At 33.6% G+C, this 27496-nt stretch overlaps 1 protein-coding gene across 1 annotated transcript; it reads left to right on the top strand.

Moving 5' to 3' along the window:
- The first annotated feature begins 1703 nt into the window (after positions 1-1703).
- LOC149528064 (mechanosensitive ion channel protein 5-like) lies at positions 1704-18076 on the top strand. The gene is made up of 10 exons (XM_089807993.1): positions 1704-1910; positions 2086-2642; positions 3266-3389; positions 3619-3909; positions 4051-4253; positions 4490-4550; positions 4946-5026; positions 5226-5426; positions 6070-6150; positions 17879-18076. Exons 1-10 carry the CDS (start codon positions 1704-1706, stop codon positions 18074-18076), a joined length of 2004 nt encoding a protein of 667 aa, XP_089664119.1.
- The last annotated feature ends 9420 nt before the right edge of the window (positions 18077-27496 follow it).

Here is a 27496-nt window from a genome sequence, read left to right as displayed (position 1 = left end):
ATCTTCAAAATAAATCAAGGTAGGTGATAAAGAGATGTTGATGTAAACATTTCCATACAATTCTTTCCATAAATATTCCTACAAATTCCTTAATAACTTGGATTGTAAAAACTTATTGCTCCTTACTAACATCAAATATTTAAAACATGTTGAATTAGTTTCTCTTTATGTAGTTGGTCCTTTTGGATATGTTACTTTAAGATTCATACAAACTGGTTAATTAAACCTTTTTTTATGAAGGTCCTATGCCTACCGCTTATCTCATTTGCCAAAATAAAATTCACATTTCTTTGAATTAGGAATTAATGAACAATCTTGAAGAAGCAAACAATAAGCTTATATAGGCTTATGAGAAAATTGCAAGACCTTTGTTTGATAATTTTTTAAATATATGCCAAAAAATGACATTGAGAACAAGTTAAATTTTATCAAAGATGAGACCACAAAAGGACTTGAAATTTTAGTGGAACAAAAGAAGTTAATTTTTGTCACAAATGACAACTATAAAGAAAATTATATATGGAAATTTCTAGCTTTCCGATAATTTAACATAATAATAATAAATCTTTTGCAAAATATTGATGGAATAACATGTTTTCCTTTTAAGCTCTTTCAATGAGAACTATATTATATGGTTCCTAGGTTACCATCGTAATATGATTTTAGTATTCATTAGATACACAAAAAAATGTTTCATAAGCATCATAAGAGATGTATAATTATTGATATGATAGATTTGTGTGATATATTTATAAAAAAAATTGATAAATAATAGATGTGTGAGATATATTTGTGAACATAATGTAGTGAAGAATTGTTACTTATGTGTATTGTATTTGATACATTAGAATCGAAGATAATAATTCTATAGTTAAATAAATTCAAAAGTAATGTATAAGTATTCCAAAAGTTATTATCACTAATATTAAGACAACCTTATAAAAGTAAGGGGATCCCCCCCTCCAGGCCCCCACCATACCCCCCTCACCCGCCTCCCCACCTTAAAAGCCTCAACTTTCCTAATAATTTTTTCCAACAATGAGATGAGAAAGAAGGATAAACTCGTAAGGATTTTGTATTAAAGAAAATTAAGAAACACAAAATGATAATGATAGTAATAGTTAAAATTCCTATCTAAGGTGAAATATTTGATAAGGATCAAAGAAAATTGTCACATGGTTTAAAGTAGATGTCAAACAAACCCAATTTGACACTCACCTAGAGACATCTTTAGTACAACTAGATGGACAAGTTTTCATTGTGTCTGTTAAGTAACTCTAGATACAAGGCAATGCTTCCCTCACCATAAAATAGAAAAATAATGACATCCTTCTCGAAATCCTTGCAAGAGTGTAGCTTAATGTGAACATGAAATGTTCCAAAACAAATATGTATATATGACTTTTTTCAAAGTATTAATTTTTTTAATTTAATAAATTTGATATTATATTATATATAGACCTAATATTATATATTTAAAGGAATTCAATTAATCACATATAATATACTTTGATCTTTTGAATCTAACCTTACCCATTCTCAATTGTACTAGTGAAGACGATTTTTATATTTATTATCTATACATCCATCTTTAAATCAAATTGTAAATTAATGTATCATAGTTTATCTATTAACAAACCAATAATAATAATTATTAATATAATATCAAATAAAAATTCTTATCGTGCCACATTAACGACCAAATGTCATTTTGTTCTCATTATTTCTTTCGATTGCATTCGCGCTTGCATTGGACTGTAATAATTCGTGTGGGGGTTTTCGTAATCGAGAGAAATTTCATTTTGAGAAAGAGGGTCCTCTACTTTGTCTATGGAGTGAGGAGTAGTGCGAAGAATTGCCTCTGGTTCGGCTTAGTTTTGCTCGCTTGGTATCTCATATTTGATAAAAAGGTAGTAACCGTTCCACACTCTCGTTTTTCATAATTGTTCTTCTCAATGAAAATGCATTTTCATAATTGTTATTGTTTGTTGGGGATAGGGTTTTTCTTCTTAGTCATCTGCAAATTGCTCTTTATATTTGTGATCTCTTTTACATTCTAATATTTTGGTGAATTTTTGCTATCAGTTGGAGCGAGCTACCGAGAACAAAAACCTGTTGGATTACATAGGGACATTTCTACTTTGTCTTCTGTGCGCCTCATTTCTATGGCTATTCAAGACACTATTGGTGAAGATTTTGGCTTTGAATTTTCATGTGAAAACATATTTTGACAGAATTCAGGAGTCCATATTCCATCAATATGTGCTTGAAACTATATCTCCGCCCCCAATGATGGAAATCCATCAATTCTCTGCTCTAGCAGATACAAATAATACGAACAATGCAGGACACGTGGAAATTCAAATAGATCCTCCTGATAACAAGAATAATGAGAGGGCAGGGCTCAAAGAGGAAGGGAGCACCAATGGGATAACTATTAAACAACTGAAGAAGCTGAATCAGAGGAATGTCTCTGCTTGGAAAATGAAGAGATGGATCCGAAATATCAGGCATTTGGGAATCGCTAACACAATTGACAGGTCTTTGAATTACCATAAACATGATCCGAAGATCGATAGTGAACATCAAGCAGCAATTAAGGCAAAGAGGATATTTGAAAATGTTGCTAAGCGTGGAACATAGTATGCATCCACTGACTTGTTCTTTGAAGTAATACCTTTACCTCACATAGGCTTTGTCCTACAATGAGGTGCCGTACTAAGCTTTGTTTTTGTTATTCAAGAATTAGAAAGCTAACATTTAATAGTCCATAGATAATGCCAATTCTAGTTTCTGGTGGATTGTTCCAATAAAAATTTGTAGCAGGCAATACTATTGGCAGTTTATTTATGTCTTAACAGAACGCCATTGCCATTTAAACTGGCATCCTCACACAATAAGATCCACAAGCACTCTTGATCACTACTATGGACTGGAAATTGGTATCCCAGTTCCTAACCATACTGCAGTCTGACCATGTACCCATTCATGTGTTTGGTAATTAAACCATGAACTAATACCAAAACGGCTCTGCTAAGCATCATGTGCAGCAGTGTGTATTGTATGATCACTTTGGTGCTAATGCCATTGTTCTCAAACACCTGACTTTTACAAAAGCACCAAGGAAAAAGCATGAACCCACTAGCATAAATAGGACCAGAGAATATCAGGAAAATCCACGGCTCATGGTTCATTTACTTCTGGGAAAATGAATATGTTTCAGAATTAGTTTTTCTTACTTAAATTAGAGTCCCATCTTTTGCAGTTATATTGAGGAAGATGACCTGCTGAAGTTAATGAGGAAAACAGAGGTGAGCAGAGTCTTTCCCCAATTTACAGGAGCCTCAGATACAGGAAGGATCACTGAATCGTCTCTTGCAAACTGGGTGGTATGCTATTTCAAATCAGTTCCATACTGCTTTTAAGTATCACTCCCAACATATAGCTAGATGTGGTTTTGTTCGGAACGTTGTGCTTATTTCATGTTCTTTTGACCTAATTTTGCTGTTTTATTCTGATGAAAGCAGCACAAAATAAGTTAAACTAGGCAATACTGATTATCTAGTTCTATTAGCTCTTTCTTGGGACATACTGACTAATGTATCTTTTTTGTGGCAGATGAATGTTTTTGAAGAAAGGAAATTACTTTCCCGGTCTCTTAATGACTCCAAAACTGCAGTTAAACAGCTACACAGACTCATCAATGAAGTTGTGGTTATAATCATAGTAATGTTCTCTTTGGTACTTCTGGGCATTGCCAGCACCCGTGCTATTGTTATAATATTAACTTCCCTTCTGCCTGTGGCTTTCATGTTCAAAAATACCTGCAAAACAATCTTTGAAGCCATTGTGTTTGTATTTATCACGCATCCATTTGACGTGGGTGATCGGTGTATTGTTGGAGTTCAGGTAAAAGTCATCCTTCTTACCTTTCACAAATGACTGAAATGAGTGAAGATTCACCTATGAACAAAAAAAGAAAAAGTAGAAAATGTTACAGATTGGTTTTATAATACAACTGTACAACTAATTGATATTTGAATGGTACAGATGGTTGTGGAAGAAATGAACATCTTCACTACAGTGTTTCTGTTGAGTGATAATGAGAAAGTATACTACCCCAACTCAATATTATCCACGAAACCAATCATTAACTATCATAGGAGTCCAGATATGGGAGAGAGTTTTGACTTCTTCGTGGATGCTACTACTACTATGGAAAAAATTGCTGCGCTTAAGGAGAGAATAAGAAGGTCCTTTTATTTGTGATTTTTTTTAGCAATGGTATAATATGAGGCACAGTTACACATAAATCTGCAAACACCCTTACATACGAAATACTTGATTGGGTTAATCACATAAAGTTTTTAGAAATTTATTCTTAAATCTCAGCAACAAGAGAATCATAAACAAACTCATCTAGGTCCATTGGTCCACTTTGGCCTAAAGGCCAGTAAGGTTAGGTTAGCTTATCTTATTTATGAAACAGGTATTTCCTTGATTTGTATGAATATTTAGGCACTCTGTTTGTTTATGCAGCTATATTGAAAGCAAGCATCATCATTGGCACCCAGACTATAATTTGTTTACTAGGGAGATTGAGAACACTAATAGGATGAGAATGGGCCTTTGCCTCAGACATACAATGAATTATCAAAACATAAGTGAGAGATCAAATAGAAGATCTGCATTGCTACTGAAAATGAAGGATATGCTTGAGGAACTTCAAATTAATTTTGCCTAAAAAAATGCCTGTTAAGTTTGCTAGGTCTACTGTAAGATGAGATCCTCATTCATTTCTAATGAGTTGAGGTAAATAAAGAATAACAATTTTTATTGGAAGTGTTTCTTTTTCTTTGTTTTTATTTAATGACTATTTCATTACTTATCTTGTAATCTACATTGGTAATTATAACGACAAATTCTTTTGGATTGTGTTTTGCAGGGAACAAAGCTCCATTGCTTTGTGCACAAGGTACATGTTTCTGGTTTTGCATGTTCTTTGCCAACAAATAGAATTTCTGAGGTATGAAGTACAGGTAGAAATACATTTTATTTACTAGTATTATGGTTTCTTTGAATATAATATTTTAAAAAATTTGTATGCTATGGTAGTGAGCTAGTGAGAGTAAATTTCGCAGCAATTGTCACTCAATATCTTCAGCATTTTTGGCTTAAAAAACAAGGTGAGGCCTCTGTATGTTATGATTCTTGAATGGGCACAGATTGTCGTGATAGCTTACAAAGTTTGCTGGGACAAGGGGTGCTATCATGCAGATATTTCTGCAGCCTTTAAAGGAGTTGATATGCTCTCTCTTTTTCTTGCCTGTAGTTTCCCTCTTGCAGATTATTTTGAAGATGCTGTTGCTATCAAGGATTCCACATTTTTTATTCTAGTTGCAGGGAGTATGTTCATTTGTTCATATGTAAAGTCTTCATTTACGTTCCTAACCTTTCCATTATAATATTTTGATGAATTTGTTCTATCAATTTTGGCTAACTATATCCTTTTAAGGCCATTAAATTTACCTCAGCTTATCTTATTTATGAGATAAACATTTCCATAGATTGTTTTATTATTTAAGTGTTTTGTTTGTTCATGTAGCCATATTAAAAGCAAGTCTCATCATTTACACCCAGAATATAATGTGTTTATCAGGAAGATTAAGAGCATTAATAGTGTGAGAAAAGGCCTTCGCCTCAGATAGACAAGAAATTCTCAGAACATAGGTAAGAATCAAATTGAAAAATTGTTTTGCAACTGAAAATGAAGGGAATATTTGAGGAACTTAAAATTGAATCTTAGCTTTTGCGTTAAGACGTGCATGTTTAAGTTTGTTGAGCCTTTTGCAGATAGGTATGCATTATCATTGAGTAGAGGTGGTTAGCAAAAGAAATTGGTTTTCTCAAGGTTCCGTGTATTTTCATCTTTCTTTGGTACTCTCCACACTTAAGCAGAGGATAATATTTTTTTTGTGGGGAATCTTTCCATTGTCAATTTGCATACTGTTTCTATGACTACTGTGGAATCTGCACTGAAATTTACAATGATGATTTTTTGGATTGCAGGCAACAAAGTTATATTGCTTTTTACACGTAGTATGTGTTTTGTGGAATTGCCTTCTTTTGCCAGAACATATAATATCTAAGGTATGAAGTGCAGACAGAAACATACTCATTGTGGGATGTTGACATCTGTTTTAGCAAGATTGCACTAGTATTTTTAAATCTGATTTTTACTACACATCTGTATCAAGTATTCTTCCTGTGCTCTTACATAATGTAATCTTGCAGTAGGATTTTCAATATTGTTTGTGGTAGAGTTGCATATTCAAAACTAAATCAGGTAATTATTTACATCTTTAGAATACTGGGAAATATGACTCCTGAGAAAGAGCACAACAATATCCTCCTCCCTGTTCACCTCTATGACTTGTGATCATACCCACATTTTCACATTTATTTTGAAGAACATTAGCATTTGTGAGTTTTGTGTCTACTAGTTACTATAGCTCGCCCTCAGACTGCTATATTTGAATTGGTTTTTCAGAAATCTTTGAGCAATAGTGTTGTTTTTGAAATCTATGCATGATTTCTTTACAATGCATTGAAGAAAAGTGTTTCTCTCATCTGTACAGCAGTGAGCAAATTTTGCAACTTGCCAGTGTAGAAATAGCATAAATTGTCAGTAAGGAAAACAAGACTTGATGACTTGTAGTTGTCTTGTAGTTTCCTCAACATCTTAATTATCTAATCAAATTATGGTCTCTTTTAATATAAGTGATAGTTTTTGACAAATATAAGTGATATTTTTTGAGTTGTATGCTAAAAGTGAGCTAACGAGAATGAAATTTGCAGGAATTGTCACTCAATCTTCAGCATTTTTGTCTTTGAAAACAAGTTGAGCTCTCTGTATGCCACATTTCCAAGCAACAAGAATGGGAGTGGATCTAATACTCTCTCCACAGAAGGTGGGAACTTTCTGGATAAGTCCATTTTTTGTGAATATGCAGAAGGAATTGCATAGGGGTATGGTATGATGCAGATATTACAGCATCATATATTACATTTTTAAGGAGTGGATGTGTTCTCTCTTTCTCTAGCCTCTAATATTACAGCTGTAGGATTGAGCATCCTTCAAGCATGGTTGGAACTATTAAGAAGCAGCAGCTCCTCAGTGAGGGAGATTATTTTGATAAAAGACATGTTCCCTTCAACATGATTTCAAAGACATCTATGTCTTGTGTTTTTTGTGTTGCAGCTTTACTGAAGGCAGCAATATATCCTCATTGAAGTCCTCGAGCCATAAGTTAGTAGTAATGACTGTGTACACATACAATCTTGTACAAAATAAAGAAATCATGTTCATCCTTTAATAAATATAATGCCAACAGTAAAGGCATGGAGAAGTTCATGAAAGTCATGCAGGTGCAAATTGGTTTTCTTGTCAACTTGTTATTACCACTTTGCATCTAATTTTTAGATTGGACTACAGTAGGGAGATAATTAAGTACTTGAAAAAAATAGGAGGTCCATTTGACATTATTGTAGGTCATATTGATCCAAATATGGATCAAGTATTGAACCAATTTTTGATACATCAAAATAGAACTATAACTCATTCTTCTGCAGTTTGGGCTACAACCTACCCATCTATACATTTAAAGGGAAGAGCATTCTTTTATCCACATGACAGAATCGGTATACAACTTCAATGTCCTTCCATTTATGATCTCAAGCTGAAAGAACCTCTCTTTTTAAGAACTATAATTAATGTACGACAGATACCGACAACTTTTTGAAGAAAAACTGACTCGCTTTGAAGAGTTATAGCTCATCTAATTAAATTTTCAAACTTTTAAATTTCCAATATTTTAAGAACTACAATTTATTATGAAAGTCAAATTTAAATATGTTTTTGTAGCTTCTTTCAACACTACACTTATTCGACAACAATGAGCCAGCGTTTAAAAAAAACCAATCTGGCATGTTTGCACTCTCAGTATGTTATGCTTTTAACCTCATTGTTGGAAAAATAAAATAAAATGAACAAACTTGTCATAACAATCTCTGTAATTTCTAGAAGAGGTTTCACAGTTAGGCTCGACTACAACAACGCAAATCTAATTACTTCACATCCATGGTAAATATAGTTTTTTCCTTGCTTTGATATTGGATTTCAGAAACATTTTCTCCTCCTTATTTGTATGGCTCATTTATTTTTATTTTCCATGGATTTAGGGCGGCTTTTTTAGTATACAATATTTCAACAAAAGAGAAGAGTAAGAATAGTTACACAAATATCCAATACAATTGTCATATGCATTGAAATAACTAAAATTTTATTGAAGAGCAAATGAAAGAGTATTAATAACCTTGAGGAGACCACGGCCTAAGGGGCTATGGAACATAACATTTAACACATTTTCAAGTTTTTTCCTTATGCAAGTTTTCTATTGCGATTCTTTGATATCACCTCTCCATAAAAGTAGGATAACAATAACAACACTAGTAGTCCACTCATTTGGGTTATTTCTTTATGTGGCACCATTAAAAATTCTCTTGATGTGTGGAGCAAGAATTTAGCAAGTGGTCCTTCATTGTCTTGAGTAAGTTGTCTCTAGCAGCCTTGCATCCCTCATTAGACCAAGGGTAGGTTAGGAAAGTGTTTGAACTTTTCTTCATAGGATGAGATCTCCTACACGTTGTCAAAGTCTTGTGCATTAAAGTGATCAGTATATTGCTACAATATACTCACTTCTATAATCGTTTTCCTTGAGGGTGTTGCTCAAGTGCAGCCACAAAAAGCTTTCAGTTTTCTTGCTTCACAAGGAATATAACTTTTGTCTGATTTTTTCTATTAATGTGTTTGGTTTCCCCTCATTAAAGTTCATTTGCATGGATTCCAAACTTAACAAAGAGATGTAATGTTCAGGTTTCATTTTTGGTAAGCCAACCCCCAATATTGAACTCTAACAACTTCTAAATATAATTTCAAGCATAAATCACATAATAAACCATACTTTCGCCCATTGTAGTTTTGTAGTGACAATGGAGTTATATGCTTCATATGTGGGTTTAAATGTGATAATATGCCAATTTTGTGACAGCATAGAATTAGAATAGGTTTCTAGGTTTAGTATGTATGTTCATTGAGAAATAAATATGTGGCTTTTAAGAGCCTTTTTTTCTTATTTTTTTATTGATTATTTATAATTAATATATTACTAGGCTCATAGTCTATTTTTTTAAAAATAAATTACTTTCTCTAAAGTAGCACAAGGAGCTTTGCTATGTAGATTTCTTTTCTTGTAGATCTTGAAGCTTTTAATGGAAAGGTAACAAGAATCCATCCTAATTGTTGCCCCCTTTATATTTTTTCGAGCCAATACTTATGTAGGTCTTCTTTATCTACTTTTATTATTCAAACCCATGATTCTCTTATTGGGATTGTGATACCTCTATTCCCCTTACTTGTTTCAATACATTTATTCCTCATTGATACTTCATTGTATCCTTCAAAATTTAGAACATTAAATATATCATGCTCATGTTCTTTCATAGGAAAAATAATGTGTTCTTTCTTTGTGAAGGGCGCTGACCTTAGTTTTTGCTTTTATAGGTAGCCTCTACAATTCCTACTTGTGATGCAATGTTGGTAGATGTAAAAGAATGTGATTTATATCATTTTATGGTTGTAGTATGATGTTAAGGAATGTAAAAGTATTTTAAATCTTAGGTTTGGTGTTCCCATTTGGTCTGCAAAAAAATTTGTGTTGTTTTGAGTATCAACCTATATGCAAAGATAGTGTATCAATTTATATAAATGTTTTGCATTCCTACACATTCAATGAATTTGGTGATATGACTCTGTTTATTGCTTTGTCAATGTTAGTGATGTTATGTTGAGCATTTGTAAGTGTCCTGGAGGTTTGCATCATTTTTGGAGTATTAATTTTAATGTGCATTAACAATTCTATTTTTGTGAGTTGAATTGAGTTGTTTAAATTTGTGTGGTAAAATCCTAGGTAGCTCCTAAAATTGGCAACCACATGCAAACTTCAAATGCTTGTATATATATTTTCCTTCATTTTTTTATTTGGATAAAAACCAATGATTATCTTAATTAGTTCGAACCCCTTGATCATGATAGTGACCTCATAAATGCATCGCCATGGACTAATTCTGACATGAAATATAAATCCACATAGAGGAACAAAACATAATCTACCAAAAATAAATTCAAAATGTCTCAAAACATTATCTAAAGACACTTATCAATATTTCATACCATGTACAATTTGGCTATGGAGGTAGCTACCCAAGATATAGAGGTATGATCAAAAGTGTTATAACAAGAGATAACCAATATGAGAAGAATAAATTGTATTCTCATCAAGAATGCATTTGGATGGAACCAATAGAATTAAGTTCACATGAGACGCCTTGGTCAAATAGGCCAAGGTGAGATATAGGAAAGTATAAGATTATGTAAACATCTTAGTATTATGCCTTTATACATAAAGTGATAACTTATTACCCACCTAATGTAGAAAAGTGCTAATATGATAAGTCCACCAAAGGTGAAAGTGACACTTAAGGTGGAAAAGTGAAAATGTAATAATACCACTAAAAGGGGAATATTCATATGTAGACCTAAGTAAGCTTAAGTACATGTGTATTTATGGCCTAGAAGAAGTACTAGGTACAACACTTAAAACATACCAATGAAATGTGTTGCTTTCTCATCTAATCCTTAGTAAGATGAAGAATGCAAGGCTAATTAAAGAAATTTCAAATAATATAAGAAAAAAAAAAAACAAACATAAGGAAACATGAATGATTGATAAAAATTTAAAAGCTAAGATATGTGATTTTAAAAGGAAAGAATTAATAAGTTTCAAAAATTACAACCCTAGAGTCTTTTTAAGGGAGCTACAAAATAATGAAACCAAGAGAAAATAATATCATTAATGCTCACTTGTTGGATTCTGTGAAGTTCCTCTTTTAATGCCCAAAGAGAAAAGTAGATATAACTTGTTTTATGGTAGAGACACATTATACATGTACGGAGGCAGTTGAACCTAGATTTCAATGGATAACTCTTATGGGTTATGAAGTAGATCCATTTGTTGTAACATAACATGTGTATGCCATACTTGCTTCTGAGAAGGATCCCAATTCAAAAAGATGGGGAACTTATCAAGAGAAATCTCAGAAGGTATGGGAGGAGTTGAGAAGAAGTTCAAGAAAGAAGAAGGTGCATAAAATAGTTGATAGCATTGTAGAGAAAGAAGGAATTTCTAAAGAGAAGATGGAAGAACATAGAAACAAAGTGAATCTATGCAATCTAAAGAAAAGGTTTCTACCCCTATGATGGTACAAGGTGAAGCTATTATTGAGCCTAAACCTTTAGACATACTAGACTCACTTACTCTAGTGGCCTCATCTACAAATATTTCTCCTACATTGTAGAGAGTAACAAGAAGATTATCAAAGAGAACACCACCTGCAAAGGTTATGAAGGGTGAGGTCTCAAAGGTATATTTAATTGGTGAACAAATTGTGAGGCCTACAAGAACACCTAGACCTAAGGCTACGTTGGCAATTTGGCTAAGGATAGTTGATAGGGTTGTCCTTAATGGAAACATAACACAAATTTTGAGGTAACTAAGTCAAAAGACAAGTTTAGCTATAGGATACTTAGAAAGTTGTCTAAGTATAATAGTGGTAAAAAAGAAACAGTCATACAATTTTTTTTAGTGAGCTTCACATAAGGCATATGAAATTAGACAATCTTAGAAGAAGGTAGTATGGACATCATAGATGATGTGTGTAAGGCTGCTAAAGTTTAAGATAAGTTTTGAATAAGTTTGTTAATCTCATATTGGTTTTGACAAGGTGCTAACAAAACACTTAGTCATTATTTAATAGAATTACACTACAAGCCAAGTGATCAGAGCAAGCCAAGAAATCAGTGTGAACTAAGTGATCAAGGCATACCGAGTATTAGTTTCCAAACAATACATGCTGAGTAATATACATAGTCAGTGCTGAGAAGATAGTGTCGAGTCACTCATAAGATGAGTAAATAGAGTATGCTAAGTCATTTAGAAGATGAATTACAACATTGATGATACAGTGAATGTTGAGCATTAGTGACTTCAATTGCCGAGTGAACAGTTTTGGACATAATTGTTTGTAATGACACAAACTTCTATGTAAACCATTTTTGGGCTGACTTAACGATTGTTTTATGAATTCTTATGTAGTTCATGCAACCAATAAAATTGAGGGATGTTCTAAGAGGAAAAATGGATCAACCTAAGCCATTGATTCTAACCTAACCCTAGGCAAAATTTCTGTTTACTTAAGGAGACAAATCATAAATAGTTAGTATTGCATGAAGGAAGAGAAGGAGATACAAGAGACAAATGCTAAGTATAGAGAGAATTCATGATGGCTATGGAGATTGTGACAATGTTATGAATTGCAGAATCAATTAGAGAGAATAGAGAAAAGTAGAGAGAGGATAGAGGAGACATATTTAATTAGAAGGATCAAGTACACACCAAGAAAGAGAAGATCTGACATCTAGTAATAGAGTGCTAACCAAAGGATTATGGTGCTAAATAATTCTAACAAGCAATGTAGAGAAAATCTCCTAACAAAGTAGTCTTAACAAGCTTGTGTAAAATTCTTAATCGAGTACTTGTTTTATTGCAAGTTAAGTCCTCTAACAAGGCACACTTTTAGTAAGGTGTTTAAATCCTTTAACAAGGTGAGACTTAATAGTCTTTGTAAGCCTTTAACAGGGTAGACCTTTCATAGGGTAGATCATAGTTTATGGTCAAACTTCTTGTAACTTTAATTGGCTACACTTTATAGTTGTAGCTATGAAGATTTGTGGGTGTCATCCTTGCCCCAGTTTTACCTTCTTATTGGAGGGTTTTTGGGTAACAAATTTATTGTGTCATGTGTTATTTGTTTCATGCTATGGATGAACATGTATAGTTAGCTATTTCAACTTACATGCTAAATTATGAGATGTATGTATGGTGAACGTTTTATAGTTAAAGTTTTAAAGTACTAATTCATCCCCTTGCTAGAGTTTTCTTTCCCATTGTTATTTCCAACAATTGGTATCATAGCCTTGTTCTTTGAAAAGGAAAGCTTTATAACTTTGAGAAAAGACGTTGAAGATGGAAGTCTATAAGTTGGGAAAGACTATTGAGAACTAGAAGATTGAAATCCATCTTGCCCTACACCAACTCATGGAAGCAAGAGATGAACTACAACATTCATTGAGAAGAAGGAAAGAGATATCTATTGAGCAGAATGACACTCATTATCAAGAAAAAGACACTACTGAATTTTTTGCAAATTGAAACTCAAGTGAGTTTGATGTAGCTATTGTAGATCCGATGGAAAAGAATGGTGCCCTAATTGAAGAGGTCAAAAATATTAAGATAGAACAAGAAGTCCAATTTGTATTTCTACGTGAGGTAACCATGTAGAAGAAGAAATCCAAGGAGGAAAAAGTCATTATTGAAGATGACAAAAGAACACTAACCAATAGATTGTATGAGAAGACATCAAATGTGTAAAAGATTCCTAACATGCAATTGGATACAATGAATCAATTGATGATTTCCAATCATGAATTGAATGGAAAAGATATTGAGATCACAAACCCTGAAGTTAAAGCATAAACAACCGAGGAATGAATTGAGAAATGAAAAGGAATTTGCTAAAAGTTTCAACAAACCTAGTGAAGCCATCAAATATTTTGAGAAACTGATGAGATTTCATAGATCTAATAATGATACTATTGGATTGGGATACACCAAAATTGAGGAAGGAGAATCATCTAAAAGTGGTGAACAATGAAACAACAAAGGTAAGAACTATGAACCCACTTATCATAATTGTGGAAAGTTAGGTCATACAATAAATGTTTGCAGGAGCAATAATGCAAATTAGAACCCTAAGTAGAAATTCAAGGGTTATTGTCATAAGTACAATAAGCAAGGACATTAGACACATGAATTAAGAACCAAGACCTTAAGCACACAAATATTTGAAGGATATTGTCATAATTGTCAGAAGTATGGACATAAAACATATGAATGTAGATCTAATTCCAAGTGGGCATCTAACAAGTAGACAAAGGTACAACAAAATGAAATATCCTACAATTAGGTTTACAATACAAGGTACACTTGTCACTATTTTCAAGAATATGGACATGTTTCTAAGAAATGCATTAGAACACATTTCTAAGGAAACTACAATAGATGGTTGAGTGAGACTACATGTTTTAGTTGTTTTAAGATTGGTCATATCAGTAGAAATTGTCCAACTAGATCACCAACACCAAGTAATGGAAACAATAAAGGCAATGAAAAGGTCAATGTTGAGAAGGTCAAAGTGCAAATGAACAAGACATGGAAGAAGGAAGATTTCAGCACATCAATTTTAGATGAGGTCACTTCATCCAATGGATTAGGTGATCTCATCACCTCCAACTAGGCAATCAAAAGTATGTGTGGGACTGATATTTCAATAATATATTTTAAATCAATTCTGAGAATCTAAGTTCTGAAAAGATTATATATGCATGAATTAAGATGCAATGCATATACCGAGTGAGTTGGAAACCCTATGTTGACCGAGATTACAGCTGTGTAAGTATTAAGAATTTATTATAGAATTTTAAGGGTTATATAATTGTTTCTCAACTCATTTGCATTCACCAATGATGAAAGAGAGCATGAAGGTGAATTGCAATAGGAGATTCTTGCATTTGTGAACTAAATTCAACTAAAACTTGACATATTCATAACATTGGAAAAGTATTTTACTAGTGTCGAGTTTTGTTGTTTAAATATTTGTGAACCCTAAGTATCAAATATGGAAACTAGCTCTTCTGCAAGTGTTAGGAAGGAAGGAAGGAAATGAAGTGTTTAATGTGAAATCAATTAGTAATGATGTAAGACAACCACCTTTTTGAGCAATACCTAAAATTGCTTATAAAGGAGACCCGTCTAGTGCATTGTTGATGATACCACCAAAGGTTCTTATGATTTAGGATGTCAGGTGTTGTTATACATGCAAAGTTGGAAGTATAGGAGACATGGAGATAAGGGATTTGTACAGTCAACTTTGTGTAGATGAAGTCTTAAGGGAAGAGAATAAAATTGTAGAAAAGAAAGTGTTGACCTATGCCTTAGATTTCCCTAATGTATTCAAAATTGAATGGACAAAGATTGTGCTCGGTAGATACATGATGACTTTGTATGGTTGGAAAATGGACCAATTAAGATCACTAAAAGGATCATCAACCGAGTGACATGGTATCCTACCCTAGATAGACTGAAGAGAATGTGAAATGATTCAAAGGAGATAATTTAGAAGAACATAGGTGTAATATGGAACAAGAGGGGAATTTCTATAGTTTTTATCTTAGACCCCTTAATTGACTTTTTTGTGAGAGTGATAGCTCACAAGTTCTTTCAATCTAGCAAACCAAATAGTGCATCTTGCATGGATGTACGTTTGGGATACAAAATAGTGAAGAGAGACCACACCTATGACCTTGTTGAGTTGGAGCTTCAAAAAATATTTGAAAACTTGGAGGCAATAAGGAAAGCAAAGAGTGTATCTTGCAAATTTGGTTCTTTACTAGTTTGTATATTCTTTTATGTGTAGAACACATTTCCTACATTTGGAAAAGTTTCTTGGAATACAATAGGTCTATTACAGTACATATTGTAGAATTCATAGAGTAACTTGGAGATAACTTTGACTTAGTGATGACTAGTTATTTTGAGGATTTTAAAAAATCCATGAAACAGAGACTAAGGATTCCTATGTCACTAGTGGAGAAACATTATAATGATGTTTGCTTCTTAGTGGATGTAGATTATACATATGTGCAAGAAACTATTCCTAGGGTTAGATGACTTAATCCCTTGCCATATGTGATCAATGGTGATGAGGCATCTGCAACTATCATAGCTCTATTGGCAAAAGAAATAGATAAAAGTGCCACCTCATTCGGAAAATCTGAGGAAGGCAAGTCCATAATTACAATTGACTTGAATATAAATTCTATGTTAAGGAAGAAGAATAAACTTGTGAAGAAGCTGGCGAAGGGGGAGAAGAAGATGAAGATGAAGAAGAGGATGAATAAGTCCAAGTGCCTTTGGCACTCACTCAAGTACAAGGAGAAGATGATGAAGTAAATGACAAAGGTGTCAAGGGAGAAGAAGTTGATGAAACACCCAAACCTACTAAGAAGAAGAAGAGAAAGGATAAGGAATCTAAAGTGGAGAAACCTAAGAAGAAGCTTGTGAAAATTACACAATAGAAGCCATCAATACCTACTACTAGGCCTAACACAAGGGCAACCACCAAGAAAGTTAAGGTTGTTGAGAAACCTAAAGGAAAGAGGACTATTGCCTTTGCAGAGCTGAACCAACTAGCCAAGAAGAGATATGTGAGGAGAAAATACACTCTAGTGGCTGAGTAGATGAGGAGAAGACATAATCTAATGACATGAGTCAATTCAAGGTGGTAAGCATAGTCCCTCCTCCGACTTAGATAATTTGTGTGACAATATTAATCTGGTTTTGTACACATAGATTTTGATAAGTTAGGAAAGTTTGAACAAAATACTGCTAAAGAAGCCATATATGTGATGATGGCTACATTCAAATCAACTCCTATTGAGATTGCCAACTCCCTACCTAAGAGTCCATATGACCAACTTGAGCAGAAATGACAATATTGTTTACAAATTGAGAGACAGATGAGGGAATCCACTCTAGCCCAAGTAATGCTAAAATTGGATAAGAGGAAGATTACCAAAGCTATGGAAAAGAACAAGTCAAAATTTTCCCTAAAATATAGAGCTTTCCATATATTGAACAAGAATATTGAGGATGTGGTGACCAAGAGTACACAAATCTAGAAAAAAATCTATGGGTTATCCACTCCTACAATAAAAGACAAAGGTGAGCAAGAAATGAAAGATCTTAAGAAAGATGAAAAAGCTACAATAGAAACAACACAAGAAGAATCAATAAAGGATGGTAGTATGGGAGGAACTGAGGACGCAACAACAACAAAAGAAGCCACAACTAAAGAAGATCAACAAGAGGAACAAAATGTACAAGAAGTACAAGTGCCAAATGACAATCCTCCACATGTAGACCAAGTGAGTCAACATGACTAAATAAAAATCAAGGATGTTCCTAATAATTTTTCTCAGAACATCAATCTTTGGATTGATGATTACTTGAAGAAGATATCGAAGGATTCCACCATGGAAAAAAAATTATGCTGAAACTATATTGGTGAGAACTGATGAAATTGAAATGGTAGAAGTGGAAGCAACAGGGGAGAAACAAATTGATGCATTTAGTGTGTCCCCTACAACTATAGAGACAAAAGATCAAAGTGTAAGAACTAAACAACTAAGTGTTATTATTGAAACACTAGTAGCATTGTCTCTAGTGCACTCATTTAAACTAAGCAAGCCTTAGTTACAGTTGAGAAAGATGGAGCATAAGTCAAATTAGGTCAAGAATCCAATCCTATACTTACTCCAAAAATTCAAGGAGAAGCTCAATAGGAAGTGAGACAAGTTGAAAAATCTTTAGAGGTGAAGGTGACTACTACTCTAGAGGAACAAATTTTCATCTAGACTCTGGTTACCTTACTAGTTTTTGTGACTCCTACCAGTACTCAAGTTCTTCAAATCCTGAGACCCAACAACAATTTCTCATCTTTTATACTATTTTAATGCTCGAGAATTTAAAATGCAAAAAAATAAAAAATAAAACGATCAAATAGACCTTCTTCTTTTGTGTAGCTTTTCACGCCACCAAATCTCTGGCGATCTACGGTGGGCGCATTCCCACATTCTCCAAATGCACGACCTTTATGTAATGCGGGGAAGCCCCTTTATGACACGTGGATCAGTGGGTCCATGTTCTTTCTATGGGCTGCAAAGGGTGGAAGTCTCAGTCTAGTTGGCGATTCTATTGGTGCCTACTTACCCGCATTTTGAGTTCTGTCAGATTTCTTGACAATGCAGGGAAGCACATATTGGTCACGTGGTAGGTGGGTCCACCTTCTTTAGGTTGCCACAAATAGGGTGAAAGGGTAGTTACGCAGGTTTAGAAGTGTGTGTTATGAGCACCATCAGATCTCTCAAGATTAGCGGCTGGTTGATGCCCACAAGATGAAGTTGCAAGGAAGTTAAACAATGTAGGCATGCCCCTTTGTGACACATGGCTGGTGTGACATCATGGGCCCACCCTTGTCAAGGAGGTATTGACAGCTCGTCCTCAATGGCAGTTTTTAGGAAAGATAGAGTACAAAAAAGGTATCTCATTGGCCCTTCCAGCTGACCAAATATGCAGTTCTGCAGAGTTTTGATCACCGTAGATTCAAATGAAATCAGTGGCTAGTGCATGTTTGCAATATAAAGATGCAAGGATGTTAAGGAATGCAGACATGCGCCTTGCTACCATGTGTTCTTGTGGGCTCAATTTTATTTAAGGTGCCACAAGTTGTATGCCAGGGTATTGCTGGGTCAGGGTAGGTCAAATGCTGAGTGTTTTTGTGGGCCCAGGTTTTCATGGACAAGCACAGTGAATGGAGAGTCTTTCTCAATCATTGACCTTGTGCAGATCGACGATCAGTGCTTGCTCACAATATAGAAGTACGAGGGAGTTAAACATTGTGGGGAAGTGCCTAAATTCCATGTGTCCTCGCAGGCTCGAGGAGATACGTTGTGGCTAGGTAGTGTGGTTAAGGCTGGAAATTGGTAGTTGCATCATAGTTAGGATTTGAGGAGGTGGAGCAGTTAGTAAAGAAGGTACTGGTCAATCGCATGGAGAATTGTAGAGTGGGAAAATAAAATGAAGTTATTGGCCCACATGGCCTAACTTGGGTGCAATATTCAGTCGACCTACTGATCATATTGATTCACGAGGTAGAAACAGGGGAATTTGAGTTTTATTGCACGATTCGATCCTTGTGATCAATGCCAACCACCCTCAAATGAGCGCTGAACTCAATGAACACGAGAACACCCCACCATCTTTGATCCGATCCATATACCTGGTTAGAACTATTTAATGGCATCGTTTCTATCTTCTCAGGGCCCTGTTCCAACAAGATCAGATATCATTACGTTTGGATTTGCACTCAGATTAAATTTTCTTCAGATCTCCATGATTATTCTCTGAAGGGCTTAATGGTAGTGGTTGTGGAGTAAATTCAGTAAGAGGACATCTTAGTTATGCTTGAACTATAAAGGCAATTTTGTAAAATATTGTAAAGGTTGACCCTTCTCTAACTTCTCTGATATTGCTTTGCAATTTCATGGTAAATTCCCTTTGCCTCTGAGCTGTATGACATTCTACCTCATCTCCTTTAGCCATTGATGTAAAGTACAAAAACTATTTGCCTCTCATCGGTGTATTGTGGATATCTACAATCTTGCATGACTATATTTCTTTTGGCCTGTGAATGATATATAAGTGAATCTTCTCTTTCATTGTGTCATTCGTTAAGGTTTTTTGATCTGAATGTGATTGTTAGATTAAAACAAGCCTGAATGTGTATATATTTTGGTGTCATGATGGTTCAATAGTGCATGTATGGGTAGAGATCAGTTTGAATGCTCTATTTTGGTGCATCACCCCCTTAGGTTAGAGTAGGTAGATTTGTTTTCATGCATTCCTTCTCCCCTTTCCTCTCCAAGAATATTTAGGTGCACCCTAATAGTAAAGGAAGCTGGCCTTCTCTAGAGAATCAACCTCATAGTTCAAGTCCCATAGCTTGGAGGTTGTTTCCATGTTTCACAAGGTTGTCCTTAGGTAAAAACTTTGGAAAAGGGTGCAAACCTTTGTGACAAAAAATGTCAAGGAGCTCAGAAGAAATATCTTATGGAGATGTAAGCCTAGATGAGCTGATTGAACTACCCAAGTTCGATCTTAACAAAATCACCATTGAGCATATGAGCATTCTACAGGAAGCTCTATAGAGGAAGAAACAACAAGAGTTGCTAAGAAGGGAGCATATTTCTCGATGCTTTCAATCTTCTAGATACAAATGAAGACAAACCAATTATTAAACAAATGGTACACATTGTTGATAAGATCAATGATGAAGACCTAGATGCAAATACTAAACTATTAGAATGGTCTAAAAGAAAATTTGATACTAAGGTACTTGAAAAGATATCTAGTGCCCTTGCACTATTTTAGGTTGATTTAGCAACCAAGATGGAGAGTGCGAAGGAGGTGTTGGAGAACATTTTTTCTCTTTACACCAAGTTAAGTAATGTGAATCTTTTCACACATGAGATTCAAAGGCATGTTGACTAGCTGGAAGGAGATCTAAAGACTACAAGTGATACATTAAAACTATCTCTTGGTCAAATTCAGTCACATTTTCAGAGACTAGTATCCACTCAAGGTAGTCTTGCTAAGTTGAAAGCACAAGATACTAACATTCCAACTACTTTGATCAGCATTCAATCTATGTTGACCCCACACATGGAAGTCTTGTACAAGGAACTAAACTATTCTAAAACATTGATGAAGAAAGATTCTAATCTCTCCACTCATGATGGCCTAGTTAACCTTGTTACTGAGCTAGATATCCAATATCAATATCTAGAGGTAGCGTGCAAAAATTGGGATGCAACATTGAAAATAATAATGGAGATCCATAAATCATTTTTGGATAAACATACTATCAGTGTACCATCCATGAAAATAAGTGTCAAAAAGGGAGACAATGAATATAAGGGGGATACAATACAAAAAGGGATATAGTGAAGTGAAGGTGAGCAATGAAAAAATAGGGTACAACTAATATACTCAATAGGAGTATTAGATTCAAATACAGAAAAGAAACATTTACTCAGGGTGAGCAATGGAGTAATTGAGGAATGAGGTATGATAGTTTGACATCCATTTTGCAAAATTTTGAAGTTTTGAAATTTTGTATAACAACTAAGTCATAGATATATATTGTCTGATTTGTGCTCATAATAAGGATTGTATATGCATGGAAACATGCTTTTGCCACTCTATCAAAGTGGGGAATTGTTAATCTCAGATTGGTTTTGATAAGGCAGTGAAAAAAAACTTAGTCATTATTCAACAAAATTATAGTGCAAGCTGACTGATCAGAGCAAGTCAAGCAATCAGTGTGAGCCGAGTGATCAAGGCATATTGAGCATCAATTGCTATACAATATATGTTAAGTAATATACATAGTTAGTGCCGACCACCAGTATGTGCCAAGTAGATAGTTAATACTGAGTCACTCATAAGTTGATTAAACAGAGTATGTTGAGTCATTCAGAAGATGAGTTACAACATTGAAGATACAATGAATGTCCAGCATCAGAAACTTTAATTGCTGAGTGAACAATTTTGAGCATAGTTGTTTGTACTGGCACAAACTTCTATGTAAACCATTTTTGGGCCAACTTAATGATTGTTTTGTGATTCTAGAAGATGTACACAGATGTATATTATGAATCCCTATGTAGTGCATGCAACTGGTCAAATTGAGGGATGTTCTAAGTGAAAAAATGGATCAACCTAAGCTATTGATTCTAACCTAACCATAGCCAACTTGTGTTTACTTAAGGAAACAAACCCTAAACATTTTTTATTGCATGAAGGAAGAGAAGGAGACACAAGAGAGATGAATGCTAAGTACAAAGAGAACTCATGATGGCTATGGAGGTTGTGACTATTATGAATTGTAGAATCAATTAGAGAGATAAGAGAAAAGAAAAGAGAGGATAGAGGAGATGTATCTAATCAGAAGGATTAAGTACACACTAGTAAAGAGAAGATTTGACATCTAGCAATAGAGTGCTAACCAAAGTATCATGGTGCTGAATCATTCTAACAAGTGATGTAGAGAAAATATCTTAATAGAGTGGTCTTAATAGGCTTGTGTAATCTCTTAACTGAGTGCTTGTTTTATTGCAAGTTTAAGTCATCTAACAAGGCACACTTTTAGCAAGGTGTTTAAATCCTTTAATAGGGTGAGATCTAACTATCTGTGTAGAAGACCTTTCATAGGGTAGATCATAATTTATGGTTAAACTTCTATTAACCTTAATTGGCTATACTTTAGAGTTGCAACAGTGGAGATTTGTGGGTGTCATCCCCACCCTAGTTTTACCTTCTCATTGGAGGGTTTCTAGGTAACAAATTTATTATGTAGTTAGCTATTTCATTTTACATGCTAAATTATAAGATGGATGTGTGGCAAATATTTTATGATTAAAGTTTTGAAGTACCAACTCATGGCCCCCCTCAAAGCTTACTTTCCCATTGTTATTTCCATCAAAGTTTTGGGAAGTTTTCCAATAATAGGTATAACATTGCAAAATAGAGTACTAGAATACTAAGTTTTTGGTTAAGGAATTATTTTGACTTGTCAAAATAATTGCTTGGCAATGTTGGGCTGACATGCTAAAAGTTAACTCTCACACAGAAGAACTTAATATGAGATTTTGGTAGCATGTGAAGAAGGATAAGGATGACAGTTTAAAGTTTCTAGTATAAAAGAATATATTTTTGTTTAGTCAACTCACAAGTTGTATTGTAATGATATGATTTCTATAAGTACACTTTGTATGTACTATATAGATACAAATTTGATGAGCAAAGAAGGGAAGATTTTTCTATGAAGTTTTGTATATGTGGGACTACAAGGACATATTATACATTCAAGATATAAACATAGTTAAGGTTTTGTATCTATTCATATAACTTGTAAAGTTGTATATACAAATTTGGGAAGTGGGATTGACTTGCATTTTGTATTGTAATTACAAATCCTAATAGTGTTGACGCGTCTGACAAGGCCTAGTCCTATCATAAGGACATGTACACTATATAAATCTAATAGACTCATAATAGGGTCAATATCTTTCACAAGATACTTTTGATTAGTTGATCATTTTGTGGGTACTATCCCCACCGAGGATTTGTGGGTACTATCAAAGGTTGGTATGCAGATCTATTCTTATATTTGCTACTATACTTTAAGATAATCATCTACATGTTAGAGCTCTCATGTAATTCTCACATTACATTTTTTGGTGCACTAGAGTTAATTTCCATATGCATACTAGGGTTATCTTTGTATAACTACAGTAGTGCAGAAATTTGATGCAGGAACATGGTGTACAACTACTGCATTCTTTCTTCTCATAGGAGTTATTTTATAGACTTTGGAGCATAATCAAATTGTGATTTTCAAGGATGTCTAAAGGATCAAGCCACATTGTTAGCAAAGACATTTGAAGCATTGTTTATTCTCATTTGCAATGGATAAAGATCAAAGTTAAGTGTTATTTAAACGAAGGTTGTGCACTACAACTCTCACTATATTGACCACATGGTCTCATAGGTGTCACAAAATCTTGTAAGATGAATACATACTATTTTAGATCATGATCCATAAGATACTATAACATATAAACATCTATTGAACTTTTATTATTTTTTAAGATTAATTACTGCTTAGCTTCAAAGAATTAACTCTAAGTATCAATTCTTCTTTTAGTGCCTCTATCTCCTCGTTATGTTTTGGTCGAGGAAAAGGTCAAGAATTTCATCACTATATTTTTTTACAAGTTTATGGGTGATGAAGATGGGGTCATCGCTACATGGGATGTCATCTACAAATGACACCTAAGTTTTAGTTCACAATTGATCTACTGTCATGTTCACTTTTCCCTATCAATAAGTATCAAGTTGTGACATCAATATCAATAAGATTCCATCGAAATAACTCTAAATTCATAAAGAAAAGAACATAATAATATGAAATTTGTTTCTACATAATTTGTACAATTACACTAATTAGGTTTAGTTATGTTGAAGAAGGTGTGTGAGCTGGTACATCCCCACCTATACCTTGTGATGTATCCATGTCACCCTATGAAAAAGATTAGTAATTCTTAGCAATCAATAACATAATGAAAGTAATTGACTTACCCAAAAACTATATTAGTAAATCATGATTGCATCATATTTGACATTGATCATATGTCAACATATATTTCATTGGTCATGTCATTGATCATCATCTTCATCTATGTCATGATCATCATCACCATCATCGTACTTGTCACTTTGATAATTATCATTACCACCACCATCTTCATCACCACCATCATCATCATCCTCATCACCATTATCATGACCATCATTGCCTTGATCATCACTATCTTTATCAACATGATCATGATCATCATAATCATCACCATCATTGTTGGCATCACCAAAATCATCATCTTCTTCTTCTTCTTCATTGTATAATAGTTGTTCATGATCATCATTTACTTCATCTTTTGATTCTTCAATATCTTCTTCTTCCATCACATTATACTTTATCAACCTACAAACTCCCGTTCTTGGGTCTCCTTCTCGATAGGTTTGGCAGCCTCTGAAGAACAACAAAGTAATGCGCAATAATCAAGTTCTGGAATGAGCCCAAAATGCCTCCAAACCCCTTAAAAGAGGGCATAACCCTAACTCACGTCCAAAAGGGGTTAATAAAACATATTTTAATAATAATTTTCATTTATTAGTCCATTAGCTTCCAAAGATTATCCCCTTTTTTTGAAACTTCACCTTTTTGGGCCTGCCTGCCTTAGCAGAGATTATTATTTTTAATTATTTGAAAAGGGGACATGACAAGTAGTAACTTTCAAGTTTCAACTTGTGTCCTATATTAGGTGTGTTATTAATAATGTCGTAACATCGTTACGTCAGTGCCACAATTACCAAGTCGACTATCATCACTTTTGGTACGTTAATAGTAAATACAATAGTTTTATTGACCGTTGATTAGTTAAAGATCAACAATAGTAGATGCATCTCAGGGCCACTCGCTTGAAAAGACTTGGAGTTGCATGTAATTTGCTGGAATGGAGACACATGGAAAAGTTTACATTGAAATCATTAATCATGTCAGGCACTATTGACTATCCGACATTAATGTCAGCACATTTTGGCATTTCACATACTTGAAAATTAATAGGAATATGAAAAGATAAGATATGGAAGATCGTGAGCGCCAAAGAATTAGATGCAACTGCAGTTTGCCAATAAATAGGCTCTTCAATTCCTCTTTCAATATCATTTCTTATATTCTAATTTCTTTAATTTGAATTTGGTTTGTAGTTGCACTTTGCAGAGTTTTTAGTTTCTTGAATCGTAGTCATGGATATGTCAATTCGCCTGAAATGCATTGATATGGCTCTGCAAAAGCCCTTTTTGGGAAAAATGCCTGATGATGTCCTTGCCATGGTTTGCAAGGTAGATGGCTGAAGTCCTTTTATCGGCCATGCTATATGCATGGTACTCGGCCATGAATTCTTGAGAAATGATAAGAGGTACCATGTGTCCACGGATATTACCTCCCGCTTCTTTGTGTCTCTTCTCGACCTTGGAGGTAGGCAAATAGACATGTTGATGCTTCTGCGTAACATTCTTTAAAGAAACATTTTTAGAAGATGATGTCAAAATTATTGTATTGGCCAAGCAGGTACTGGGGCCAGGTATTGGCATCCCTTTTGCAGATGTAGCAGACAAGTGTTGGGAGGAAGGCATAGGGTGCATTATACATAAGCATCCTTCCTTGCTCGGCATGAACAAATGGCAATTGACTCACCATCGAAAGTGGGTGCAGATTAGAAGGGACTTTCTACAAAAATGGTTGTTGTTGGATGATGATCTCAGCGAGGCGAACTTCACATGGCTAGATGAGTTTAGTGACATCATCTTCTCCAATAGATTCCTCGCAGACGAAACTGAAGACCTTTTTGATGAAAGGCTTCAATCCTTCGGCCCCTCAGCCCACTCATGCTTCTAGCCTCCTTGGTTCCCTGGTTCCCTGTTCAATGTTCCCTGTTCCCTTGGCCCTTTGGGGCAAAAAAACATTTTGATAAGGGCAAAAGTTTGCGAATTTTTTTTTTCAAGATTTCTATATTTTTCTTTGGATTGGGCCCTGCCCTTTTTTGTAAATTACGAAATAGTAAAACTAGGCTGATTAGTGATTTAATCAGCTATTTTGAATATGTATGCTATGAATCAGTATTATGTACATTGTACAGTCTAAAATATTATCAATGAAAACAATAGTTTTTAGCTTCTCGAATCTCAAATCGTTGTTCTTCTTAGTCTACGACTTTGTAAGTTTGTTTCAAATTTATGTGTCAAATTTTTATAATTTGTGTCAAATTTTTATAACATACCTATCTTGTCACCTATTCCTAACTCTTTTTCCATTATGAAATCTTTTAAATGATGAAGAATAGTTTATAAACAATTATCAAAATTTTTGATATATGTTAAATTTTAATAATTTATGGATATTATAACTATATTATATTTTAATTTTGAAACTAAATAATAAATATGAATAAAAATAGAGCATTTGCAATTATATTTTTAAATTGTAATTATAACCATATCATATACATATAATATAATTAATTATACTATACTGTAATATAATATAATATAATTATAATTTATAACCATATAATATCTATATAATATAATAATAATGAGAATGAGTATGACCATTTTAGATAATCGTGGATTCTGTGACACGTGTCACAATTTCGAATGAATCTTGGCAAATGGGAAAAGATTCCCCAAATCGGCCCAAAATTCATCTTGGGCCGTCGATCTATCAGATTGAGTCTACTATCTGAGATGGTCATTATATATTTTATTAAATTTATTATTATTATTATATTATATTTACATCGTTATATTTATATTTTATTATATGGTTAAGATTATATCATATGACTATAATTATATTATATTATATTATAGTATATGTTCTATTATATAATAAATAACTATAACATATAATATTTATATAATATAATAATAATAATAATGACTCGAGTCATCGACAACTTGGGAGGAACTTCAGGCCGATTTGGGTAATCTTTTCCCATCTGCCCAGATTCTGGGCAGATGGGAAAAGATTATCCAAATTAGCCCGAAATTCCTCCCAAGCCGTGGATGACTCGATGATTCTTATTATTATTATTATTATTTATATAATATAATAATAATATTATACCATATAATATTTATATAATGTAATAATAATAATAATGACTCGAGTCATCAACGAAATTATTATTATTATTATTATTATTTATATAATATAATAATATTATTATTAATATTTATATAATAATAATATTTATAATAATAATAATATTATTATTATTATTATACCATATAATATTTATATAATGTAATAATAATAATAATAATGACTCGAGTCATCGATGAAATTATTATTATTATTATTTATATAATATTATATTATTATTATTATTAATATTTATATAATAACAATATTTATAATAATAATAATAATATTATTATAGCATATAATATTT

This window comes from Cupressus sempervirens, chromosome 11 (genome assembly GCF_028749045.1).
Source record: "Cupressus sempervirens isolate cs-2001-9-10 chromosome 11, ASM2874904v1, whole genome shotgun sequence".
In the NCBI taxonomy this organism is placed as follows: Eukaryota; Viridiplantae; Streptophyta; class Pinopsida; order Cupressales; family Cupressaceae; genus Cupressus; species Cupressus sempervirens.
The sequence above is the reverse complement of the archived record's forward strand: the minus strand, read 5'-3'. Positions and strand labels throughout refer to the sequence as shown.